Source organism: Notolabrus celidotus, chromosome 13, assembly GCF_009762535.1.
Source record: "Notolabrus celidotus isolate fNotCel1 chromosome 13, fNotCel1.pri, whole genome shotgun sequence".
Lineage (NCBI taxonomy): Eukaryota > Metazoa > Chordata > Actinopteri > Labriformes > Labridae > Notolabrus > Notolabrus celidotus.
The window spans coordinates 6,406,090-6,433,368 of record NC_048284.1 but is presented as its reverse complement, the minus strand read 5'-3'; the positions used below and the strand labels follow the sequence as shown (position 1 = coordinate 6,433,368).

The window sequence follows — 27,279 nt, the reverse complement described above, 5'->3', positions numbered from 1 at the left end:
AAGAAAAAGCTCATGACATTTAGATGAGGTTAAATTATTAAAAGCACCTCAGTAGCAAGCTTCCTCTTACATAATAGTCCTCTTTACTCAAAGGTCTCTGTCCATTTAGGAACCTTAAATATAAATCTAACCACTTAATTAAGTCAGTGTCAATAGTTGTGAGCACAGAGCCGCAGTTCGAATCATTTTCCTCTTTCTCACCGAGGCGTGATCCCTGACCCGTGTTCAAACACTTCATTAAAAACACAGAGGTTGGTTTGACTGCTGCAAAAGCTCAAGTTAGAGGACTACATAGCACTGCTAGCGCCCCCTAGAGGCTGTGCAGCTGCTTTCACACACGGTTTACAATGAACCAATAACATACAGAGCAACCAACTGAACACCTAAGACTGCTTGAAATTCACACGCTCTTAAAAAAAAAAAGGACAAATCAGCCAAGAGACAAAAACAAACAAAGACCAAACATTAAAGCTCCAGTGAGGAATTTTCAGTTTGTGTTGATTCTGGCGCCCTCCTGTGGACAAAGTAATACCTCTCGTCTCTTTGCTGATCTCATCCTGTCCATGTGTAGGTAGTGCTCTCTGGTAAATTACCACATCCTGATTTCTACAAATCAGATGTACTCACAGTGAATGTTTGTTGTGGAAAAAGTGCTGTCAATCATCTGGTCTGACACTTACCCCCTCATACTGCTAACAGACATTAATAATCACATGAACTTTGAATCTTGTTGCTGATGGTCTTGTTAGCATTTGTGAATCATAAAAAGGCAACACTGTTAATTAAAGTCTGTTTTATAAAATAAAATAAGAACTCATAACAGGTGCTTTAAGTATTTTTACGTTCTTTAAAGCTACAGTGAGAAGTTTTTGGCTGGTTATGCAACAGATGGAAAATGATGCCTTTTCTTAAAGAGCAAATTTAACCACCAGCTAAAAAAGATTAGTTATTTTTAATGCTTGAAACTGCTACTACAGGGTAGGTGTCAGATGAAGTGATAACAGCATGCTGCAGGAACTGGCCTTTCATTCCACTCATCTTGATGACTGAAGCAAGAAAGCAAGGTGAAAACATTTTCAAGGTCACTTCTTATATGTGTTATATTACATATGTTAAAAGAGATAAGACATGTCTTTGTCCACAGGGGGCGCCGAAATCAACATAAACCAAAATTACCCCACAGGAGGTTTAAACGCAGGGGTGTGTCCAGAGCCCTGGGTAGCACTGTCCCCCCTCTTGGCCACCCCAAAACCCTGAATAATCAGCTATTTGCCCTGTCAGAGGCGAGACTTGTGTTAAAATTAACTATTTGAGACGTGTTAACAGGCTGGCAGTATATTTCTTTATATTTAATTGAAGCCCATTTTAATGCACACAATTGTGTCTTTGGACAAACACTGTCTCCTCTGATTCTCAAAGGAATAAGCTAAGAAGATGTATGTGACACTACTCTGGTGTGTGTCTTTTTTAAAGTCAACTAATCAAACACAGGAATATGACAGCTGTATGATACTACACAGACTCCCTGAGCTCCCTTGTCTTATAGGTTCCTCTGAGTCGCTGCTATGGACGTGCCAGACTCCAGCTGCTATAGCTACTACATCTCTCTCTCTCTTCATCTCCTCTATCCCTCTTTCCAATCCCAACACAGTCTCAGCAGATGTCTGTCTAACATGAGTCTGGTCCTGCTGGAGGTTTCTGCCCGTTAAAGGAAGTTTGTCCTTGCCACTGTAACTTGCTAAATGCTGCAAAGTGCTCTGCTCATGGTGGATTAAGATGAGATCAGACTGAGTCCTGTCTGTAAGATGGGACTGGATCTCATCCTGTCTTGATATTGGGTCTTTGTTAATAATAGAACAGAGTCTATTCATTTGTGTATTTTCACATAAACCTGGCCACACCTTCCTCTGCAGGTGCACCAATTGGGCCACCCCACTCAAAAAAAGTCTGTACACGCCCCTGCTTAGATGTTTTTTCACATTTGGGCAAAAAAAATTGTCATTGACTTCTTACTATTTAATATTTCTTGTTATAAGCAAAGTAAAGATCCTCCAAGGACTGAGTTTGCAGCCGAGGACAGGGAATAAAATGCAGACTCAAACAACCAAACATTGAAAGCTGTTTCACACACACTGTTAGTTATTGTATTCAGTAACTTTTTTCAGTTCTTGCTTCTTTTTTAAAACTCTGGAGTTTTGGGGATTTTGCACTGAAGTTTTTAGTGCATGTGTGATCATATTGTCAAAGGTGTTATCTTTATTTTCTCATCCTCCCTCCAACTTTAGAAAAGGTTTATACAGACAAAGACTACAACCTTCCTCTTCTGATTTTAAAAGCACTCCCAAATGTATTATGCAACACCGAGGACTGTCACAGCCAGCCACGACAACTCAACATGATGCAGAGTCTCCAGTGTTTCAAGACGGATCTTCTCCTACATTTAAGCACGGTCATGGCCTAGCTTGACATCAACGCTTACCTCCTCTACACTTTAAAATCCTTTACCATTTATCTTAAATGTTCCACCTTCCTCTACACACTCCTGACTCGAGGTTGGAGTTTCCTCCCCCCTGCTGAGAACATCCCGGGTGCTGATCTACCCTCCTCTTTTGATCTCCTTCAACTGGCAGCAGCTTCCACATCCTGTATTTGAAATCTCTGCCCCTCATTTACTCATTTGCTTTGACTAAAGAGTTTTCATGCTCTGGGCCAACACACAGATCTGTGAGCCTCAGGCAATACAAGCTAATGAGTAGCTTTCTATTTAATGTGAGAGGCCCTATCCCTACCTCCTCTGCTCTTTTCTCTTCAAGGAGGATTGAAGCGGCTCTGCAGGACACTCACACACACACATCAGCTGAGCCTAAAAGCCATGGAGAGGCCTCACACATCCACTGGACTATATTCAGAAGTGCTTCTGTGCATGAATGGACATTTCCACAGAGTTTGGATGAGTTAGGAGGGATTTTTAGAGCAAAAAGTGTCATGATTTTATGCCACAAGCATATTCTGCAACACAAAATGTGCGTGTATGCACAGTGACACTGCAGACAGTTCTTTTCATCACACCTTCCTGATCTGAGACTCACACTGTAGTCGCTCTGCAGGCATCTCACAGCCGTGAAATGACAATTTCACACGCTATCACTCTTTCAAAGAGAACAAAGTGTTGCATTGTGATCTCAGTTCAGTGATAAAGTGTTGATGCAGTTTAACACAGCGCTGTCTGCATTTGCTTTCTGTATGTCAGACAGCTCTGTCAGGAGAGGAGGAAGCAAGAGTCGCCGCTGTTTCCTGCATCTGTTCAAAGCAGCAGAGTGACCTCAGCAGAGTTCACATGGCTTACTAGTTATGCATGTCTTCTGCAATGTAGTGAAATGAGCTGCACAACGCAATGCATTTTTACTGGTATCACAATGTGAGCATTCACAATATGCACATCCCGAAAGTCCAAATCTATTACAATAAATATGAGTCATTATTACATGCAAATAAGCAACGCTTCCTCACTTAGCATATGTACATTTTCCTTTTTGGATTGAGACCAGGGTCCATCTTTCACATTATTTTGATTCAGTCAGACAGAGCTGAAGCTGACTATCTGCTATCCTCTGATTAATGGTGCCAGCCGAGGATCTGATCTGGGTTCAGGAAGGATGTCGCAAACGTAGGAATTATGTAAACATGAAAAAGCAGGGGTGCTGTTGGCCTAGCGGTCTAAAGTTATGCTGTTTTTTTGGAGGCATTTTTGCCTTTAATGACAGGACAGCTGAAGAGAGACAGGAAGTGTGGGGAGTAGAGAGCGGGGAAAGACATGCAGCAAACAGTCGACCCGCCGAGAGTCGAACCGGTGACCTCTGCGACGAGGACTGTAGCCTCTATACATGGGAGGTGGGCCACCAGCGCCCCAGCATAGCGGTCTAAACGCACACCCCATACACAGAGGCTATAGTCCTTGTGGCAGTGGTCACAGGTTTGACTCCTGGCCTCGACCATTAGCTGCATGTCTTCCCCCTCTCTCTCCTCCCTGCATTTCCTGTCTCTCTTCAGCTCTCATATCCATTAAAAGCAAAAAATGCCAAAAACTGTAACATTAGAAAAAGCAGACAGACATTGAAACTGTGAGCGATGACTTAAAGCTCCTGTGAGGAACGCCCCCCTAAAGGACAAAGCAGTGCTTCTTATTTCTATGCTGATTTTGATCTGCACATGTGTGAGTCAAGAGTTCAAATAGAATAAACTCACACACTGTTATTTCCACACTAAAGTGCACCATGGGAAATTTAAAAAAGGGTGTTTTAGTGAATCAACTCGATTAATATAAAATTGGCTGATGACACCTTGTATTGCTATTGCAATACTTAAAAACAAAATTAAACATAAAATGCCTCATAGTAGGATAGCACAATCCTTGTTGTTGCCTAGTTGGTGTGTATTGTTCTACAGTGCTGTATAATAAAACCAAATGTAGTGGTGACTTTTAGCAAAAACCTTCTTTGCCACTTCTGCAGGACGGGCTGTTGACTTGTGCGTTGTAAAACAGGTTTACTCAAAATTCACTTCTCTAGTCACTATTAACTTCTAATTCCACAAGCGACAAAACTATACAAAACCAAACAAAGCTACGGTTAGAAAATAATGTTGCTCCTTGTCCATCGCACATGCTCAGTTGCTCCCATTTAGCAGCACCAATTACCTGCAGCATGACAATTAAAGGCACATACACTCAAATAACTCTATGGCTCTAACACCAAAGTTTAATAAATTAAGTGGTTTAATTTACTCTTCAATGATAGAAGTTGGTTTCCAGTATAAACAAATAAGCTATTTTGACACATTTGATAAAAGAATACACTGAAAATTGTTAATTTCATGTCAGTCATTTTTTAAAAACAAACTTAAGACTACCCTTTTTAATCTGGCTTTTAATTTGGAGTATTCTCTTTTATATCCCTGGACTGCATTATCATAATCATTGATTTAACAACATTTATTTATCTTATCTATTTAGTTATCTATTTATTTATTTGTTGTATTTATCAGATCATTTCACTTTAATTGATTTTTAATTTTGTTTTCTACCCTTACTTATTTTATTAATTTGACTGTATTGATTTTATTAATTTTTAAGCATTTTTTTTAATTATGTTTTTTATTATTTCACCCATTTCTGTAGTTTCCTGCCTCTCTGTTCTTTTGTGAAGCACTTTGGGCTGCATGCATGTGTGTATGAAAGGTTACGAGTTGAGTGATGGTGTATGAGTTATTTGGTGGAACAAAAACTTGGATTAGGGGTGGATTAAAGTCCCTTCTGAATGATCATTCTTGCTTCATGATTTTGCTCTATCAAGAGGCGTGGCCAGAGGGAAGGCCAAGGGTGGCATGGCCCCTACTTGAAATCTGATTGGCCACCCCAAAATACTAAACCATGATTTGCAATTTGCCTTGTTGGAGGCAGGATTTAAAGTCAAGGCTGTTCTTTGCACTCACACAGCACATCTCCTTTTGTTAGAACTTATATAAGATACTGTTCCCGTCTGTTTCATTAGACAGGTGTGAAGGAGAGGAGTCAGTAAAGAATATATACTGTATCTATTCATCACATCTTCATACCTCTTAAGTATCTCATCATTTCTAACGGCTCAAGTCATTGACGAACAGTTCAGACAGATTCACTAAATGAAGTGTTCGATCAATACAGCACTCCTGCAGACACTCGTTTTCATTCATCCTTTCTACATCACACTGTTGCCATGGATGCAGTGTCGTCTTTCTGCGTAGTTACCTAAAAAAAGGGAGACCACTGTCCCCGTCCGTCTGTCTGTCCTTCTGTCTGTCTTTTAGTGTGACTTTTATTATTCAATTAAAGTGTCAGTCAGTTTGTCGAGTGGAGCTTTTTGTTATTTAAAATAATCTGAGAGGTTTCTGACAGCTGACCGTCAACCTCACCGCAGCTGTCATAAACAGCCAGCGTGATTCAGAAGATGAGTGTGTCCTCTTTCAGGACGATGCTCAACAGAAGGAGAGTTTCAGGGGTGTTTATTTTGGGGTGAACGTTTGGGAATTTAGTCCCTGATGTAAATTTAAAGGTTACCTTGAGAAGGCATCTTCGAGTCCATCATCCACGTCCTGTTGGAACAGAAAGAATATGAATCAATACATGCCTGGATTATTTTACATTACAGTACAATACTGCTGATTCTGTGCAGACTCACTTAGTCAGCTGGTGTATATGACTTATTTCATACAAGAGAAAGAAAACAGGAATAAATGAGCCAAAGAGTCAAATATCAGGCAGTCTTTGTGATGTTGTTCATGCTGATTTTTTTCTCTTTGTTTAAACCATTATTACTGTATTCAATTGAATATCTTTATGGCTTTTTTTACAAACTAATAATGGAGGGGAATCTATAAATATAAGTACAGGGATGTGTTGTTGTTTTCTCCCACTGCACTTGTTTAAAGAAAAGGAAAGAAGTCCAGATCAATTAAATCCTCTTCCTCTGTTCTGGTTAATGAGCTGCTGATGAATGTAAACATATATCACTGTCTCCAATTTCACTTCAATTTATAAGAAATGTATCCGGATGTAAAGAGTGGTGTTTAACAAATCAAGTTGGACTATCTGATTGAAATAAAGCATTCTTTTTTTTCCATTATTTGAACCCTGTTAGGGAGGAAACATGAAGCTCAGATATTCAAATGAAAATGGTGACACCTAGTGGTCAGACTGTGTTAGTGTACACCAAGGGATGTGAATCATGACCTACAGGCACATGGAAATCTAAAATTAGAAGTTTATAGAAAATACTGGAATAAAAACATCCAGATTAATCAAAAAAATAACTGAAGGAAAACTGACTTACAGTCAGAAACCATCCAATATTTCGCAAGAGCTTCTTCTATCATATAATGTAAAACCAACTTCTACTTTTCATGGATCCAGACAGAACATTATGAGTTGTCTTTGTTACATTAACCTACTGAGGTTAAGAGTCTTTTTATCCTACTTTATATCTGAATGTATACTGCATGAATACTACACTCAAAGCAAGGTATATTTATCTGTAAACAAACCATTTGTAATATTTGTATATATCTAAATTTGGATGTATTTTTATTTTCACTTATTTTATTTTACTAATTGAAACTTAATCTTGACAGCACTTATGTCTAAGTTGCTGCAACAACCAAATTTCCCCCTGGGGATCAATAAAATTATATCTTATCTTATCTTTAAGCCCATTTTATTAAAAAGGCAATTTAAAGTGCTTCACACAAAACATCAAAACATCATGACATCAGGACAAAGAGCAGAAGAAACATTAAAGAAAGGGATGATGTGAAATTACTCTTACCAATCAATCAATCAATCTTTATTTATAAAGAACCAAATCACAACAATGGTTATCTCAAGACTGTTCTATTATTAACAAAGACCCAACGTCAAGACAGGATAAGATCCAGTCCCATCTTACTGTCAGGACTCAGTCTGATCTCATCTTAATCCACCATGAGCAGAGCACTTTGCAGTGTTTAGTATTTAGCAAGTTACAGTGGCAAGGACAAACTTCCTTTAACAGGAAGAAACCTCCAGCAGCACCAGACTCATGTTAGACACACATCTGCTGAGACTGAGTTGAGGTTGGAAAGAGGGATAGTTACAGACTAAATATTTAAACAAGTCAACACTGAAGTCAAACATGAGTCTTGTCTATCTGCTGTGGAGGGCTTAGGACTGTTGGAGCTGAGATGGAGCAGATGAAGCAAAGTCAGTATAAGCACACACACAGACTGAATAGAGTGAAACCTGTCAGCTCTGCTGCTGTGGAGGACCGAACACGCATCATCTGGAAGTTCACCATTACTAGCTCCTCATTGGCTTCAAACACAGTGACCACAATTTAGTCTTTGTTTAACTGGAGACAATTTTTGGTACATTAATTTGTTGATTTGTCGTATTTTTCCTGTATACTACATGTATACTGAATGTTTCCCATTATTTCTCCTGTTTGGATGATACTTTGGCTCACACTTGAAGTAGTGCATAAAGAGAAAATGTTGATCTTGAGTTAAATATAAGCTTTAACTGTGTCTCAGGAGATAGAGTCCCAAATTGATGCAGTACCAAGGATTATCTCTCCATCAGCTCTGTGATGCTTTTAGGTAATAGTCTCTTGACAGAGGACCTTGTAAATTGAAGACAATCAGGTTTTTAAACACGTGAAAAACAATATTGAAGTGTTAACAAGCATCGTGACGTACCCATGAGTCGTGTTTGATTGGTCGCCTTCTGGTCGGGTTACTGCGAGGTGAGGGCGAGCTGAGTGAGGCGGAGAAGAAGGGCCTCCGCAGCTTCTCCTCCATCCCGACAGGCTTGTGTGTTTCTGGATCTGAGGGAGGGGGGGAGGTGTGGACAAAATAAAAGAGAAGTACACAGGAGGTGAGACAGAAGAGAAAGGATCCACATCCAGTCGCAAGAAAAAGAGAGATTTGTTGTGTAACTTCAGCTCGAGGCGCTCTCAGCTCTCTCTGCTTGAAGCTGATTTCAAATCCTCTCTGTAAAAACTTTCAGCCACCCTCTCTGAGCAGAGTCACTCCTGAGCTCCTCAAAGCTTTCACACCACTTTCTCTGTGTCCTCAGGCCTCTGCAGCAGGATGTGGAGCAAGCTTAAATTAAGAGAGGCTGGCTATTAGCTAACAACAACCTGAACGGATGATTAAACCTCATTTCTTGGACTCTGTGACCCCCGAGGAGCAGGAAAGCATTTTGACCTATAAATGTCACGGCTGTTGGATGGCACTTAAAAATCTCCTGCCTCTCTGAATGACTAATGAGAGTGTGTAATTGGCTGATTTGTCCTCCATGAGACTGACGGCAGTTTAATTTGAGTGTGAGCGGGTTCAGTGTCAAAGTACAAAATGACTAGTTTGGTTGTTGTGTGCATGCTAGAACTGCTAAAGTCATTTAAATATCATTATGCAGATGAAAACAGGAGCTTTAATTCGTCACGTTCACTCCACACTGTGGGTTTGTAAGGATTATAAATGCACTAGTCTTTACTGTAACTCTGCTTCTAATTACAGTCTCATTGCAGAGACTACATCAGTTTTATATCTATCATTTATACACCACTGATTAGATCATTAAGTCTTTTATTCTGTCTGTATACAGTGTGATGAGATTATACCATCTTTAAACTCATCCTCCAGCTGTAACAGAAACCTCTGATCCATCAAAAACCTGAGGAAAACTGACATTGTGTGAAAAGATGTGGGAACCTTTTGTGTGTGTTTTGGAACGTGGTGATTTGGGTAATGTGCTCATTGATTAGCTGGACAGTAAATTGAATATGGACTTTGCTTAAATATATGAAATACCTGCTCTATTCATATTTAAATGTATATTTACATTTATATTTATACTTCTATATTTATAATTAATTAAATTATATTTATATTTATATAATTAAAATATATTTATAGTTATACTTATGCATATAGTTTAATGATATAATATGTTAGTATTTATCTAATTCAATTAGATCTATATTTATATTTATACTTATATGGATATAATTAAATTATACTTATATAATTAAATGATATCTATATTTATACTTTGTTTAAATAACTAAACTATATTTATATTTATATTTATATTCATATTTATTTAATTAAATTATATCTATATTCATATTATATCTATACTTATATTTATATAATTAAATTATATTTATATGTATATAATTAAATTATATCTATATTTATATTTATATAATTAAATTATATCTATATTTATATTTATACTTATAATTATATTTATACAGTTGCATGTGTACAGTTTTCTTTTTGGCCCATTAAAGGGAAGTTAAAGCTTTTTTGTTTGGCACCTATAAATATGAAGATAATACAAAATAGTATTGAAAGAAATATACAAAATAATGTTGATAAATAAAGCCTCAAATATAAGGATTTGTCCACAACATAAGAAAGATACTGTTTTAATTTGTATTTTTTAGAAAATTCTGCTTGAGAATTAAAGTTTGATTAACTTTGTTCTTGCTAAGATGAAAGCATAAAAGTTTCATAACTAAGGAAAACTAACAGACTTCAACAAGTAGGAGTGACTCCAAGTCATCAATCATAAGAATGTAACAACAGGAGATGTTTATTCAGTGGTCAAATAGTCCCTAATCCTGTTTTTGAAGACCTCCCTGCTTATTACATACTCTATCTTAAAGTGACCCTGCAGCTTAGACGAAGATGAAGGAGGAGACACTTTGAAAACACTTATACCAAAGTTGTGAGGGACATGAACCATGTGGTCGGCTATAACTCAGTGAAGAGACCCGTCTGATACCAATAATCTCTACTGCTGAGAGCTTATCCTTCTCATAAAAGCACCAGAGCCTTGTGTTAAAGTCAACTTAGTCTAGTTGTCTTATAAACCTGTAATCCCTGCAGCAGGGTGGGTGTCAGACGAGGTGATGAACAAACCTGCAGAAACACACGGAGTGCCTGATGTCTCCGTCTGTCCGTTGCTTGTGGCACATGAACAGCAGGTCCTGGCCTTCTTGCTTTTGTCTGCAGACAGAAATACAACCACAAAGTTCAGCATCTAGAGCTTTTACCCACATTCACTGCACTCTATAAAACATATACCACCTGTCACGCTATGTGTATCTTTGACACCGGGTTTGTTCAGACCTTTTCCTGCCAACCTTGAGGTTTGTATGAGTCGAGGAAGTCGTGGTGAGCTAAGGTATGAAAGCCACAGGTTGAAATCTTGCATGTCTACCGTTAGCGAGTTGGCGTTTGTGTGCATTGCACTCTTTACTGTTCGCCTCAGATGTTAATATGTTGTTTTCTAATGTTTTCTTTGTGTCATTTCGTAACAATTGAAATTGTGGAGTGTACCTTTCTGACAGAGAATTTCCTGCTGTGGGCTGTACAGTATCTCACAAAACTGAGTACACCCCTCGCATTTCTGCAAATATTTAATTATATCTTTTCATGGGACAACTCTGAAGAAATGACACTTTGATACAATGTAAAGTAGTCAGTGTACAGCTTGTATAACAGTGTAAATTTACTGTCCCCTCAAAATAACTCAACCCACAGCCATTAATGTCTAAACCACCGGCAACAAAAGTGAGTACACCCCGAAGTGAAAATGTCCAAATTGGGCCCAAAGTCCTAATATTTTGTGTGGCCACTATTATTTTCCAGCACTGCCTTAACCCTCTTGGGCATGGAGTTCACCAGAGCTTCACAGGTCGCCACTGGAATCCTCTTCCACTCCTCCATGACGACATCACGGAGCTGGTGGATGTTAGAGACCTTTCGCTCCTCCACCTTCCGTTTGAGGACGCCCCACAGATGCTCAATAGGGTTTAGGTCTGGAGACATGCTTGGCCACTCCATCACCTTCACCCTCAGCTTCTTTAGCAAGGCAGTGGCCGTCTTGTGGATGTGTTTTGGGTTGTTATCATGGCAGCACTCATGCAGACCCAGACCATGACACTCCCACCACCATGCTTGACTGTAGGCAAGACACACTTGTCTTTGTACTCCTCACCTGGTTGCCGCCACCCACGCTTGACACCATCTGACCCAAATAAGTTTATCTTGGTCTCATCAGACCACAAGACATGGTTCCAGTAATCCATGTCCTTAGTCTGCTTGTCTTTTGCAATTGTTTGTGGACTTTCTTGTGCATCATCTTTAGAAGAAATGTGAGGGGTGTACTCACTTTTGTGAGACACTATAAATATCAGGCCTTAAAATTCCTGAATATATCTAAAATAAAAAATATGTGAGAGAGGTGCATCGAAGAATAGCTTCCCTTCTTTCTTTATCTGACCTTCCCTCCTTTTGTTTGGTGACTCACCTTCCTGAGCGATCTCCCAAAGATCGAGGGCGACCTTAAAGGCCTGAGCTACGGTTAATGTCACAGCCTGAGCCTGGAGAGAAGAAGAACATGGTACAGATGAAACACAGGCTTAATATAAAACCCAATAATACAAGAACATTTGCTTTAACATCTTCAGTTAATCTATTAAAAAAATTTTCATGAAGAGAAGCAGACTGCTGGGCTGAGTGGAAACCTGCCACAAGAGGGAGCCACACACCCTCTACATTAATGCTCCTTGCAGCCTCTCATTATGATAAATGTGCACAGTCCTTCTGACCTGCTGAAGTCCAAGAGCTTGAGTCCAAACACAAATAAGAACACAGTGAATGCATCACTTATGAGCGCTTGATTACTTACGATCTTCTTCTTCTGGCACAGATACGCGTGACACTCCAGCGTCTCATTGAACTGACTCTGGGAGACGTACGCAAACACCTTATCCTGAGTTTTATCGGCCGTGCAGTACGAGATTCTGTTAGAGAAGACACAGAAAAACAAAGAAGCATTATCACACATGCCAAATAGGATAAATCCGACTGACAGAGCTGCATTTATGGTGATGAACGAGCAACTGCAGTAGGCAGGAACCAATTTATGCCATTAATGTCTCCAGGCAAACATCCCATTATATCACAATACAGGCATGCAGAACAAAGAGGACCATGTTCACTGCATAAGCTGCCCCCCTGCAACTCATATTTCAAAGCAGGCTGCACTGTAAACATGTCAATACAGCACCATAACTTTTCAACCCTCCACCCTCTTGCATATGCATTAGGAAACCAATCATGGCAGGATGAAAGCAGCAGTTATGAATATTATGCTGATGAAGTCCCACAGCTGGGGTGGTGAAGCAGGAGACACAAGAGCGTCAGTGACACCCACGAGAGATGCTTGAAGCTGGGACTGGCTCTTTAACGCCTCGTATTTAGGGGATAAGAGTGTTTTATGCAAAAATGATCTCATGTGCTGACACAGTGCTGCTTTGAGGATTGATGTTTCTGCGTAAAGAAGGTCAGTTAAGCCAGGAGAGTTCAGCTAAGTGTGATCATCATCATCATTATTATTATTATTATTATTATTATTATTATTATCAGTAATACATTTTTTTATTATATTATTATTATCAGTATTATTATTATTATTATTATTATTATTATTATTATTATTATTATATTATTATTATATTATTATTATTATTATTATAATTATCAGTATTATTTTAATTATTATTATTATCATTATTTTTCTATCATTATCATCATTACTATTATTAGCATTATTATTACTATTATTATTATCAGTATTATTTTTATTATTCTTTATTTATTTTTATTACTATAACTATTATTATTATATTATTATCATTATCAGTAGTAATTTCTTTATTATTATCATTACTTTTATTATCATTATTATTAAATTATTACTATCAATGTTATTTTATTATTATCATTATTTGTATTATTATTAGAAAAAATATTATTAGTATTATCATTATTACTAATATTATTTTTAATATCATATTATCAGTAATTTTGTTATTATCATTGTTTTAACATTTATTTATGCAATTTATTTAGTAATCTGTTTATTTATTCTATTTATCTGATCCTATTTACTTAAACTGATAGTTAATTTTTTTTAAATTCATTAATTTTATTGTATTGATTTAATCTTATTTTTAAGTATTTTTAAAAAGATTATGTTTTTTAATATTTTACCAATCTCTAGTTTTCTGTCTGTTCTTTTGTGAAGTGTTTGGGCTGCATTCTGTACATAATGAAAGCTGCTCTATAAATAAAAATGATTTGAGGAAATTTGAGGACAAAGAAAAAACTGTAGATGTAAAAGAGAATTCTTGCTCACTCTGGTCTGTTTACTTCTTGTTTATTCTTACTGATGTTCTTTAATTTGCTGCTCCTATCAAATAAACAAATATTAATGCACCACCTTTTCAATTCTCTGCATTCAGGTGCACTCATTCTTAAATCTGTGCTCTTTGTCTCTTGAGATCATCTCAGGATACAGAGAAGCGTCTGAAAAGCTGAAAATCAAACATCATGTATAACCTCCCGGACGGTCACGTAGTTTGAAGTTCCTCCTGTAGGAGTATCAAAGTTTCTCGTGTCAGTGAGAAATGGAAATCTTGAGTTACGAATTGATCTGTGCTGTGACTTCAAAGTGCTTCAGAACCTCATTCCCGGCAGTCACACTGAATCACACCTGGATCTTATTTCTCGTTTCAAGACATCCAAACGTCTGCAGTCCATGTCCTGTAATTCTGGAGGGTTATCTAAAACCAATCTAGAGGAAGTGCAGCACGCACAAAAAGCCTGTGTGGGCTCTCTAAAGCGACAGACACAGATCCGGTGGATTTGCTTTGCTGGATCTTATTCAGGCGGTTAGAATCAGTATTGATCCAGAGTCCGCCTGTGTGTCCGTCTGAGGCTGCTACCTGAACCAGCAAGGCGTGTCATGTTTGTGGCTTTAAATAGACGTGTAAATGAGCCACAGGGAGTGACACACATGACCTTTGTCACTCTGATTAAACACATGGCCTTTATAATGAGCAGCACAAGGACAGAAGTGGATAGCCTTAAACAAAACTCAGCTTCATCAGCTCAAGTTGTTTTCCTCCTCATCTCATTGTCTGCTAACAATTCAACTTCGATCCCAAGTACATGTCGTCTCCGGGGATTGAAGGCTCCACAGGACTGCAGAAGCTGTCGTGTGGATGTCTAAATAATCTGTCATGATTCCAGCTCACTTCTACGCTGCATATAAAAAGGATCCACAGCTGGCAGCCAGTCGTCTGCAGCCCCACTTCAAAGAGGAGCACTGAAAATGCAGCAATTTATTCGATCGAACAACAAGCATGAAATCACCACCAGCCTTGTTTGCTGGCTTGCACCACTGATGCATGACCCACATTGTAATGCCCCTGACACCCAGCTCTGTATTTCCCCACTCTTTCCCCTGTGCTAGAACTTATATTTGGACCTTAATTGCAGAAAATGAGCGGAGGAAATGTTGAAAGGGTTGGCCTATTTAAGTTTAGAAAACAGTGATGTAACCAAAGTGCTCAATATAAACTTAATTATCCTCTTATTGGGATGTTTTTACTTTCCCCCCTATTAAATTTATTGCAGCCTGTTTCTAACTTATTTCTGTGCATGTTAATTGAGCCTCCAAAGATTTGCACCTTGCAGCTATGCGTGTGCTCCACAGACGTTTTAAAAAGATGGACGATATGACAGCTCCCCCCAAATGAAGCCATCAGAGTTAAAGCTCCCTCTACTGACTGGCTGCAGCATAGATTATAAAGCCCGTCCCCTCATATCTGATCAGAAATATATTGAATAGTTTATTTTGATATATTCTATTCTATGTATTTATTGTTATTTACATTTTTTTATTTTTTTATTTCCTGCTATGGTTATTATTATTACTATTATAACATACATATACATGTTTGTTTGTTTTTTACCCTCATTTGTCATTTTCCTGTCTGTTTTATAACCTTTCAGTTGTCGGGTGGTTTAGGGGATGTTGGGGATGTTGGGGATGTACATGTTTGTATATGTACATATCTGTTCAAAACTAAGAAAAACTATAAATAAAGTTATTAAAAAAAAGGAAATATATTGAATATGTTTAATATTTATGACTTTAAATCAGCTAGATCATCTTCCATGCAGACTCAGAATGTAGATTCACTTTTTTGTGTATGTAACTTAAATCAGGAGATTCATACACAAACATGAAATAAATATATAAATAAAATTAATTCATAAAAATAAAATAAAATTAATACATGAATGAATAAAATATTACACATACATAATTCATAAATAAATACATAAATAATGAATACAACAAAATAAATAAATGAATAAAATTAAGTAAATAAATAAAATTAAGTAAATAAGTAAAATAAAGTAAATAAATAAATAAATGAATGAATAAAATAAAGTAAATAAATAAAATAAAGTTAATAAATAAATAAATGAAATAAAATAAATACGTACAAAATTAATTAAATAAAAACCCACCCCAGAGCAACCCGAGACCACCAGCTCTACCAGACCATGATACAGATCTTAAAACAGGCCAGCCCACATTTGAATATTACACTTATTACACTCCTTAACTGCAATCATGCGAGCAGTGGAAAGCTCTATGTCTATTTCTAGTAAAGTGAGGATTCAGCTCTGGACCGTCAGCTCATCAGGTGTTTCCACCTCTTCGCAACCAACTTCTTTTTGGCAGTGAGGCAGGCATGTAATATTACTCTTCACATACCTCACAGTACAGAAAACTCTGGAAAGATAATCTTAAGGACCATCAGATAATCTGGACTTTGTTGACTTTTGTTGGAGATGGGCCAAAATCGGCAACACGCTTAAGCATAAAAGTCATACTGACTTTTTTATTTAATTAATTATTGTTTGCTTCCTCTTAAAAATCTTATATATAATGTATTCCAAAGCTTGCTTTTTCTCACTCCATTGTATTAATCTGAGGCAATATGGATTCCAGCCTGTAGATGGGGTAGAGGGGGATGAGAGGATGAATTATGGATGCATCTTTGATCCTTTCTATATTGTGCTTTTGTCTGTACATTTTGCATAAGTCAAAAAATAACTTGCACTGCTTTGGTTCCTAATTCATCACTGATTTAGTTTGATTTAAAGATCTGGAGCTATCCTCATAAAGACAAACAGAAGTTTGCACGAAGGCCTGAAGCAACCATGCACAGGCGGATTCATCCAAGCAAAGATAGAAAGTTTTGGTACTCTTCTCTCTAATCGCACATTTCAACACATATACAAGATAAAGAGATGTTTTGGGACAGAGTTAAACGGATGCATTCTAGTAAGAAATGCTGCTCATTGTCCATACTGTGCTGTTAGATTACCCAGAATACTCCGCTGTAGGCAGAAGAGAAATAGGCAAATAGGTCAGTGCACATACAGCGCCTGTAGGCACAACATTTCTGCAGGAGACAACTGAAACAATTTCCAACACTGAGCTGTGTTCAAAATGACACGCTTACAGAACAATGGGGGAATTGTTACCTCCCGTTATCAATACAAAGACATTACTGATGTGAAAAGATCAAACAATAACAGACTTCTGTCTTCTTAGTATGGCATGAATCTGACATAACGTGACTCTGATTGAATGTTTCATGAGAGCGCAAAGACACACAAGCTGTTTCTTCCATTCCCACTAAAGTCATTTATCTTGTGTGAACTCTTGAATCCTTGTTTGCTGATTTAACTCAAGATGGGAGAATCTGTACAAACACAAATAATGTACTGCCAGCCACACAATGGATCATACTCACAAAACAATCTTCCAGCTTGAAACAATGAGAGGAGGAAAAAAGAGTAACTGACAGCGCCGTGGTGTTTTCACTAAGCTGGAACAACAGAAGCTGAGCTGTCAGTCTGCATCATATCTCCAAAGAGGCTCTGCGGACTCCAGCCTTTGATCTCCTCGCTGTGTCGAGCACCGCTGTTTGTGCGGCAGCGAGGGAATATCAATGGAAATATTTAAATATTTACAGTACAAAGCCTGAACAGAGCCTCGTACATCAAAGCCTGCGTGCACGCTGAATACAGCAGGTACGCTGTTTAGCAATGAACCACTTTTGTTTAACTCCAACACGACATAAGTGCAGTAATGAAAGAGCAGCATTAAAACGAGTCTTCAAATTCAAACCTACAGAAAGCGGCCAAATATTTCCATGAATGTTTAAAAAAATCCTCCTGACACGTCTCACAGATCTAACAACGTGTCAGAACACGGAGCATCATTAGCAGGTGGACTGTCAGTTATCTTTGAGCCCCGTGTGTTTCTCTGATTGATATGCTGGTCCACTCTGAGAGCTCCTGTCAGAATATGAATCAGTAACAACAGTCCAGATGGAGGCTCAACACCTCACAGTCTGCTGCTCACTGGAGGAGGCAAGGATCACTTTCTCTATCCTTATTTAGAAATGAAAATAAGAACACAAGAGACAATAAGTCAGCATATTGCATGAGTTCCCTACACTTGTTTCACATATTGTGTGTAAAAAAAATCCAGTGAATGCTTAAAATAAAAAACAACCATCGACTGATCAAGTGGCAAATCTGTGTTTCATCCAAATACAGAATAACACACATCACCAAACTTTTTGTCACAAACAATCCAGGGTTTTTTTGTTTTCTCAAGCAACATTTAATAAAAGAAGTAAAGTAAAGTCTGACATCTTTAAATATACACTTATTTCCTGTAGTGAGAGAAAGATCAAACCGTATCACTCACGTGTTTGCGCAAGGAGCTAGGGCTAAGGAGGAGTTAGCTTAGCTTGGATTAAAGAATGTTCAAGGTTAAAAACATGAAGGAAAGAAAAACGTTACTCAGGTCCAGCAGCGTATAAAAATAGATAACAAGCTGAAAATAGACCCTATAAATAAATACATAACCTAAAAGCCTGTAATGAATAAATAGAAAACATAGTCAGAGAAAAAGGAAGTGGGGGAAACAGCCAGCCTGGTTCATTTCAAAGAGAAGATTCAAAAGAAATCAAATAACAAGTTTATCATTAGACTTTTATGTCTTTATTTAGAGCACTCTGTGCCCCAAACTTTTCAGGCCGCAACCCCCAAATTACAGGGGTCAAAGACTCACACCCCCCACTGTCCCTGGATGTTATTAAAATGTTGCTTCATACTTCATTTAGCTGGTCTGCAGAAAATCAGCCTAGCTTCACATGTGACTCTGTTTCCTGTGCTGTTATGAATGAACCTGCAACTGATGCTTTTGTTGTAATATTTACAACAATGAGTAAAATATGCAACTTTAGATAACTTAAAATCAATCAATCAATCAATCAATACAAATCTGGAAGACTTCTTGCGACCCCCCTATAGTGTCTGGCGACCCCCACTTTTGGAACCCCTGATTTAGAGGAACAGAGCAGGAAACTGAGAGAGAGTGGTGAATGACCGCAGGATGGATTCAAACCTGGGCCAACAACATCAAGGACTATAGCCTCTGTACATGGGGTGCAAGACTTAGCCACCAGACCAAACCAGAGCCCCATAACCAGCACTTTTAAATGTCATGAAGTAACATCTTAACATTTGTGCTCAAACAAAGCCAGGCTAGCTATTTCCCCCAGGTTTGGGTCATTATGCTAGTCTAAGCTAAGCTAATTGACCAGAGCCAATGGTATCAAAAAAAAGCTTTGTGTCATTACTTTTGATTTTTTATCATGTAAATAGGACTTTGGCTGTACTAATGTGCCTTAAAATCATGTTTTTAGATGATGGCTCGTTTCTGTCTTTTAATTTGAAGATCATTTTTGGGTCTATTTGCTTTTATTTAACAGCTTTAGAGCGTCAGGGATCAGAGAGAGATCGACATGCACCAAATCATGTCAGAACCAGTCATTGATCCTCCAATCATTGGGACAAAGATTGAAGCCTCTGTACATGGGGCGCCTGCTCTACCAGCTGAGCTACACAGGCGCCCTGCTATTCTTTCTCTTTAAAGTCAGACTGGTTCAGAATCATGAATGTTTAAATTCTCTGTGCCTGCCATTACATTATGATAATACAGTATTCCCCCCGGGGATCAATAAAGTAATACCTCATCTTATAACCTGCCTAATACTGTGTAGGTCCCTCTTTTCCCACCAGAACAAATAGCCCTGACCAGACCAGAAACAGACTCCACTAGACCTCTGAGGATGTGCTGTTGTGTCGGGCACCAATTTAGCACATAAGCAGCAGATCCTTTTAGTCCTTCGAAGATGCGAGGTGGGATCACAAGGATCAGACATGGTAGTCCAGATTAGATTAAGATCTGTGGGATTCGGAGACCAAGTCAACACCTTGAACTCATTCGTGTGCATTAGTGTGGGAACAAGGGTCAGCATGGGAACCCTGGCTGGTCTGTTTCGTTAGATTGGAGCACTCAGGCCAGTCTTCACTCCCCACATGAGTCATGACCCTTGACTGCCTTTGACCTTGGCACTGGTTCAATACTTTCCCTCCCTTGGACTTGTTATGGTGGGTACTGACCCCTGCAGACCGAGAAAAAACCCACAAGAGCTGCAGTTTTTGAGACACTCTGACCCAGTTGTCTAACCCCTGTCCATTTTTGCCCGTTCTTCCTGCTTTTAACACATCAACGCTGAGGACAAAATGTTCACCTGCTGCCTAACACATCCCTCCTGCTGACAGGTGACACTGTGAAGAGATAATAAATGTTATTCACTTCACCATCCGTGATCATAATGTTACGGCAGATCAGTGCAGACCAACATAATTCCCATTTTTCCATAGACCGATCAAAATGTTTTTATATATTTTTGGAGCCAAGAACTTGAAATTATCTTTTTTTCAAACAAGCATCAAAACCAATAACTCCAAAAGAAGCTTGTGGGCAATATTTACACACCTGAGGATGAGACGACTTGGATGCTGTGAGGAAAGATGATGAAATCTAAGAACGCTCTGTGTTTGCTATATTTATTCTGAGTGCTCCATTTCTGATGTATTCAAGAATCATTTGGTGCTGGGGCGCCAGTGGCCTAGCAGTCTAAGCGAGCCCCATATACAGAGGCTACAGTCCTCATCGCAGAGGTCGCTGGTTCGACTCCCAGCCGCAACACTCTTCCCCCATTCTCTGCTTCCCACTTTTCCTGTCTCTCTTAAGTCATCATATCAATAAAGGAGAAAATGTCCAAAAATATAACTTGAAAATATAATAATAATGATCGTTTGGTGCTTAAAAACAAGGAAACTCTAATATAAAGGCGTCTTCGTAGAAAGAAGCACAGTATTATGTTTATTTCAAAGGCCCTCAAAGGTTAACTCTCTCCTTACTTGACGAGTTTCTTTGTCTCCAAACACTTCAAACTGCAAAACCAGATCTCAAAACTGGATTACTCTAAAAACACCAAGGTTTAGAACTGAATGTGGAAAGATTGCTGTTGGTATTGCTGCTCCCATTATGTGGAATAACATTAAAATGACAGCTAAACTCCCCTCTCTGATTTCTTATGATGTCTTTAAAGAGGTAGTGTTTGAGCAACTTAAAGAAAGTACTTGAAATGTTGTGAAACATGAAAGCATTTTAGAACTGTTGTTTTAATTGTATTAACTGTATTGTTACAACGTTACAATGTCACAATGTTACAATGTCATTTAGCAGACACTTTTATCCAAAGCGACGTACATATGAGAACAAGAACAACACAAGCAAAGATCTAGACAAGAGGAAACAAGATCAGTAAGAGTAACAAAGTGCTTCAAGTCAATTTGGGTGCAGGTACTGCCAAGCAGTGTAAAGGCAATGCACAAAAGTAAGTAAGGATTTATTTATTTTTTTTAATAATAAAATAAGGAACATCTACAATGAAGCAACCAAACAATTTAAGACCTTCCATTGTCATCATCAACAATTAACATCACCACAACAATGACCAAAGTACCAAGTGCTGGGTCACTCAAGAGCTGAACACAGATTCCCAGAGTAGAGCAGGACAGTGTGAGTCAATTGTAGCTGGAAGACATGATCTGCCACTGGGGACAACAGTGGAGAAGAGTCTAGCTAAGTGCATAGTGCTTCCTAAAGAGCTGGGTCTTTAGCTGTCTTTTGAAAGTAGAGAGGGACTCTGCAGATCGAATGGAGTTGGCCAATTCATTCCACCATTTAGGGGCAACAGAAGAGAAGAGTCGAGCTAGTGATTTTGAGGCCTTGTGTGCTGGAAGCACTAGGCGCTTTTCAGAGGCTGAGCCTGATATCGTGTCACCAGTACAGCTGGATAATGCTAGAATGAAGTTGTGAGTACTAACAGCAGCCATGTTTGTTTGTGTTTTTAACTTTCACTATGATAATGTTTTGGTGAGGACCGGTTTTGAATCAGTCACGATCATATGGTCGCAAGTCAGCGGCGCTCTTGCATGTGAGCGTGGGGGGCGTCGTTTTGGAGGAGCTCTGAGGGAGGAGGGGAGGGGTTAGACGGAGTCCTGAAGAAATGCTACATTCAAATTCATGCTAGTTTTCCAAGACTGCCAACCCCAGCTTTAAAGACCTGTCAATAACTATGGAATAACACGTTGTGATCTATTCTGTATTATGACATGTAATAGGCTATGATCTGACCATCAGTCGCTCTTATTCACCTCTGTTTTGTGAATAGTATTATCTGAACCAGGTCCATGTCCATGACCGTGTTTTTGTTACAGCTGTTTCTGTTTTGTTTTTATTTTTTGTTGTTTTGTGGGGTTCTTTCTTGAGCTTATTATTGTGAAAGACTGATGTGATTGTGTATTGTGGTGAAGCCTCCGTTTCTATGTGTTCGGAGTGACTCCAAGAAGAATAGCTGTTTCTTCGGCCACAGCTAATGGAGATCCAATTAAATGAAATGTAATTAAATCTCTACTCTCTTCCTTGTATGCTTAAAAATATCACCAACTTAGTCTTTTCATTCCCTTTATAATAAAAAACTCTCTTCAAAACATCATTCCACTAAAACTTTACCACTGAATTATCATCAAACCTCCTGAGTGCTGCCGCCCCGGGCCTCACCCCCGCCAGCAGTAACCTCCAGCAGCGCTACAAGGACGATAAACTATTTTAATGTCTGATGTTACAAATTAGCTGCTGCTGTCGGGAGCAGAGTGGTTGTAAATACTGCTGGATTAAATATCATGTGATAACAGAGAGGAAACTTTAATGCAAAAAGCAGGGAACGATACTGCAATGTTTGTGAGTGGGTGTGTGTGTGTGTGGAGGGGGGCTGGGAGGGTCATGGTTGGGAGGATCCTATTTCCAATGCGATGCACAATATCTTCCTGTCTGTTCTCCTCCCTAAGCTTCCCCTGAGGGAAACAGCCCGACCTCCACTAGGTGTGGATCCACAATTAACGCTACAAAAACAGACATTTAAATACACACACGGAGCGTGAGGCGCATACTTAAATGCTTATATGTCCACTCATGCATGGATGGCCAGTGTGTGCAAACAAATACACACACTCACACAAACAAACCTTATTTGTTATGCACAATAAACAGTCTGATTTCATCCATTCTCACACACGCCACAGCCTTTCACACTTCACTCGCTTTCTTGGCCAATAAATGGATTATGTGCAACTAAAATAAGACACAAGAAAGGAGGGGCAAAAGGGGAGAGAGGAGGTGGGGGGGTGGGGTCTCATGAAAGGGGAGAAAAAAAAAAAAATCAATCCTCAGTCAGCTCTGCATGTGGCCCCTCAATCTCTCCAGCATCATTACTCCAGAGTAAAGGCGGCGTGAGTTTCAAAGTGGCCAATTAGTCGTGGGTATCCCTGCGTTCGGTGCTCTGTGCATGTTAATACGAGCAGAAAGGAAGGAGTCATTTATAGGCAGTGTAAATGAAAGGAGGAAGAAGAGGGGGGGGAGATAAGGAGAGGAAGAGGAGATCAAAGACGAGGCTGATTCCCCGTCGCCTGTGGTCTGTTAGCGCTGATAAGGTGGATCAGAAGCGGATGCGAACACACACACACACACTGACTCACAAACACACTCACATGTCTCGATCACAGCCTGTTTGGTAATCACAGTCCAGCCATATGATATTTAGACTGTAATCCTCATTGACAAGAGGCCGGGGCCGTGTTACAGGAGGTCTTTCCAACAAGGGGAAACCGGCCAGACGTATAACAATCCATACACACTTCACTGATTTGGTAGAAAGAGACCAAGCATGTAACTGAAGGGCTCATTTTTATTGACACAGAGAGACAGTAACAGACCCTCCAGTGAGCCCCTCCCGCCCTGACATTAATGGTTTCACTGTGAACTGACCAAACATGGGACACATGACAGATCTGAGAAGAAAGCTTGGTTTAATGGTGCAAAGGGAGCCAAAGCAGAGGACAGAGGGGAGAGTGACCTACATAGATGACTTCATGCATCAGATGAGGTCAATATACTGCTTTAAGGAAGCAACTGGAGGGAGCACCTTCATCCTTCAACACATGACATACTGTTCATTAAGAATAAACAGAAAATTGATGGATAGGTTCACACAAAGTTCACTTCATGTACGAATCATTAGTATTCACGTCATATCACTCAACTGTGCCAGTAAAGTAAAGCAGCCACTTATTGAGATAACTATAACATCATTCAGTGACTCTCTGAAAACACTGAATGAAATTGTTCTGCATGAAAGTTTCAATTATAAGCATGGAGCCAGTAGTACTACTATGAAAACGAGGTCAGTGGGACTGTCACTGTGTCACTTGTACAAAGGAAAAAACTAGAACAGGAAGTGAATCGACACAGTAATCTAAAAACGTCATTCAATTTTAAAGAAGGAATTAATTTACTGGATATGTACATTAAGTTTAATTCAGATGTCCTCGGATAAATAAGAGTGGATGTAAAAGTCTCAGCAAGATATGAGGAAAAGATATTGGTTGTTGATTTGAAGAAGAAACATGGCAGAGAATTCTTTCCAATAATGGGAAATACATCAGAGAAGCTAGAGGCAAATACACTACCAGTCAAAAGTTTGGACACACCTTCTCATTCAATGGTTTTTATTTATTCTAAATATTTTCAACATTGTAGATTAATACTGAAGACATCAAAACTTTGAAATAATCTGGTTTTGAGATAATATGGATCACAGCAAAACACATTAAGAAGGCAAGTAATTCTACAAATGAACTCTTGACAAGGCTCATGTTAATTAGAAACCATTCCAGGAGACCACTTCATGAAGCAGACTGAGAGAATACCAAGAGTGTGCAAAGCTGTCATGAAGGAAAAAGGGGGCTACTTTACAGAATCTAAAATATAGAACATATTCTGGTTTGTTTAACATTTTTTTGTTCATTAAGTAATTCCATATATGTTCTTTCATAGTTTTGATGTCTTCAGTATTAATCTACAGTGTTTCAAATAATTAAAATAAATACAAACCCTTGAATGAGAAGGTGTTTCCAAACTTTTGACTGGTAGTGTATATCCAATATAAAATACTTCATAGGTACTATTACACACCAATAAGGTTCTATAGCAAGGGTTTCCAAAGTGTGGGTCAGGACCCCCAAGACACAAATTGGGGTCATGAGATGTCGTCCAGAATGGCTTTTTTTTTTTTTAAGTTATCTAAAATTTGTACATTTTACCCATTATAGTAAAAAATATCAACAAAAATAGAAGCTAAACTTGAAATAAACCTTGAAAATAGAAAATGTAATGAGTTTTCTGCCTTTCTTTTTGCCAGATGACTCCTAAGTTTAGGGTTAGTGAACAATTAATTATCAAAAGCATCAGTAGCAGCAGGTTGATTCATAACAGTACAGGGAAAACAGCAACATGCTCATGTAGGTAGGCAAATGTTCTGCAGACCAGCTAAATGAAGCCACATTAAATCACTTTGAGGGATAGTAGGGGTCGCAAATCTTTGGCACCTATATTTTGGTGGTCGCAGGCGGAAAAGTTTGGGAACCCCTGCTCTATAGTCTTTTAATCAAAGACAGCTTATGTTGGAAATGTAAAACAGAACGTGATACATACATGCACACACTATGGAAATGCCCCATGGTATCCCCATTATGGAAGAATACTTTGAGGTGTATGGATGAATGGTTAGGATGTGTTGGAAGTTTGGTGCCACAGCTGAGTAAATCTAGACTTTGAATATTAACAACTGGCATCATAACCTGTACTAGACTACTTTTAAGATTCTGGAAGGAGACTCAAACTCCTACACTGAAAATGTGGAGGGAACAGATGACAGGAATTGCTGCATGTGAGAAGATGTTTGGGAAATTAAACTCCAGAAACGATATGATTAAAAAAGGATATAGGAGAATAGGAGAAAGAGCTATGATAGCGGTGAGATAGAAGGATGGATTTATTCATACAGCTAAAAAATGGTCCTTCTGATTCCACCATCAGTAAAGCTTTGGCAACAGATCTTATCAGCCTCCTTGTGTGACAAATTACTATTTAGACTTGAGTACTTTTTTGTTTTAATTAACATCAAAGTGAACACATCCACTGAAGTTGGAATATTTATGTTGACATTTCTGTCCTCATTAGGCTCTCCTTCTCTGAGTTTTGCAGGTGATGCACCTTTTAAGATAAACATGCAAATCTAACTTGAAACATTGCTGCCCTTATCACTACCGCTCATGGTTAAAGTGACAGTGTAGCGATAGCCATTTTAGCGATGCTCTCTCCAGCTCTGCTGCCATTGCTTCGATAGCAGGGGAAGATGTTGCCCCACTTTTCCCTATCAAAGATGGTTGGAGTCCAGTAGCTCCTCACTCTCTCATCTGTGTCCGCTAACTGTCATTATTTCCTGACTCTCAAGACCAGCCTGAGACGGACACTATAGCTTTTTGCCACAGTGTCAACAGGCAGAATGAAATGTGCTTAACTCCTTTCCTCAGATTGATTTGATATGGAGGTGTGTGATCAGGTTGTCTGTGGTGTCACTTTTGCAATTGAGAATTAATTTGCATTGTTTTGGGGTTTTGACCAATCAGGATTTAAGTATTCGACACGGCCAGGTAACAAATGATAAGCAGACCACCATCTTCAACAAAGTCTCACACAAAGTCTTTGCACTTGAATGCAAGCTGTCCAAAGACATGAACAGTTTTCTACTTGTCACCTCACCTTCGACAACGATCTACAGATAGAAGAACACACTGCTGCACAAACAGTCTAGACACACTCCAACTTCAGTATAAAACAAGCCTTCACTTCAAGAAGAGTCCTCTGGCTGCAAAGAGGACTAAGATATTCTATCAAAGAGCATCAAGAATATAAGATTTAGAAACTCTGAGTGACCTGTTAATGTTTTTTGTCATGCATTTCCAGGAGATAAAGTGTCTCATATATATAATGCTCCTCCTCAGTCAGAGCGACGTGCTGACAGACCAACAGACAGAAGCACAGATGGAGCACTGAGCAGACCGACTCTGAAAACATGGAACCATGCAGCTCGCAGGGATAAAAATACCTGCAGTGAATGGGAACCTGAGTACAGTCTGGTGCACTCTGCTGGAGTGTTGGACTCAATCAGCTTATCCACTTTGCAGCTTTCTATTTTCAGTCTATTCTATTCCAGCACTTCTTCTGTACCTGTATATGGAGACGTTTTCTATGAGGTCTGCCGTCTCTGCGTCTGTGATGATGATGCCTTTAGGGGACACTGTCAGAGTTACTTTCCGAAACTTCTTGGCGCTGGCTCTGGCCTGTGGATAAAGAACATAAAACACAAATATATAGGACACTTAAATCAGACGGAGAAGATCTAAGCACAGGTGGAGACAGCTCCAGCC

At 38.9% G+C, this 27,279-nt stretch overlaps 1 protein-coding gene across 1 annotated transcript in view; it reads right to left on the bottom strand.

Annotated features, from left to right (window-relative positions):
- si:dkey-71h2.2 (low density lipoprotein receptor adapter protein 1) overlaps nt 1-27,279 on the bottom strand; it is a 62,049-nt gene that overhangs the window by 3,198 nt on the left and 31,572 nt on the right. The window contains exons 3-8 of the mRNA XM_034698985.1: nt 27,080-27,192; nt 12,275-12,389; nt 11,894-11,966; nt 10,501-10,587; nt 8,266-8,393; nt 6,095-6,129 (exon numbers count right to left, since the gene is read on the bottom strand). Coding sequence (XP_034554876.1) covers nt 6,095-6,129; nt 8,266-8,393; nt 10,501-10,587; nt 11,894-11,966; nt 12,275-12,389; nt 27,080-27,192 — 551 coding nt within the window. The remainder of the gene's footprint in view (nt 1-6,094; nt 6,130-8,265; nt 8,394-10,500; nt 10,588-11,893; nt 11,967-12,274; nt 12,390-27,079; nt 27,193-27,279) is intronic.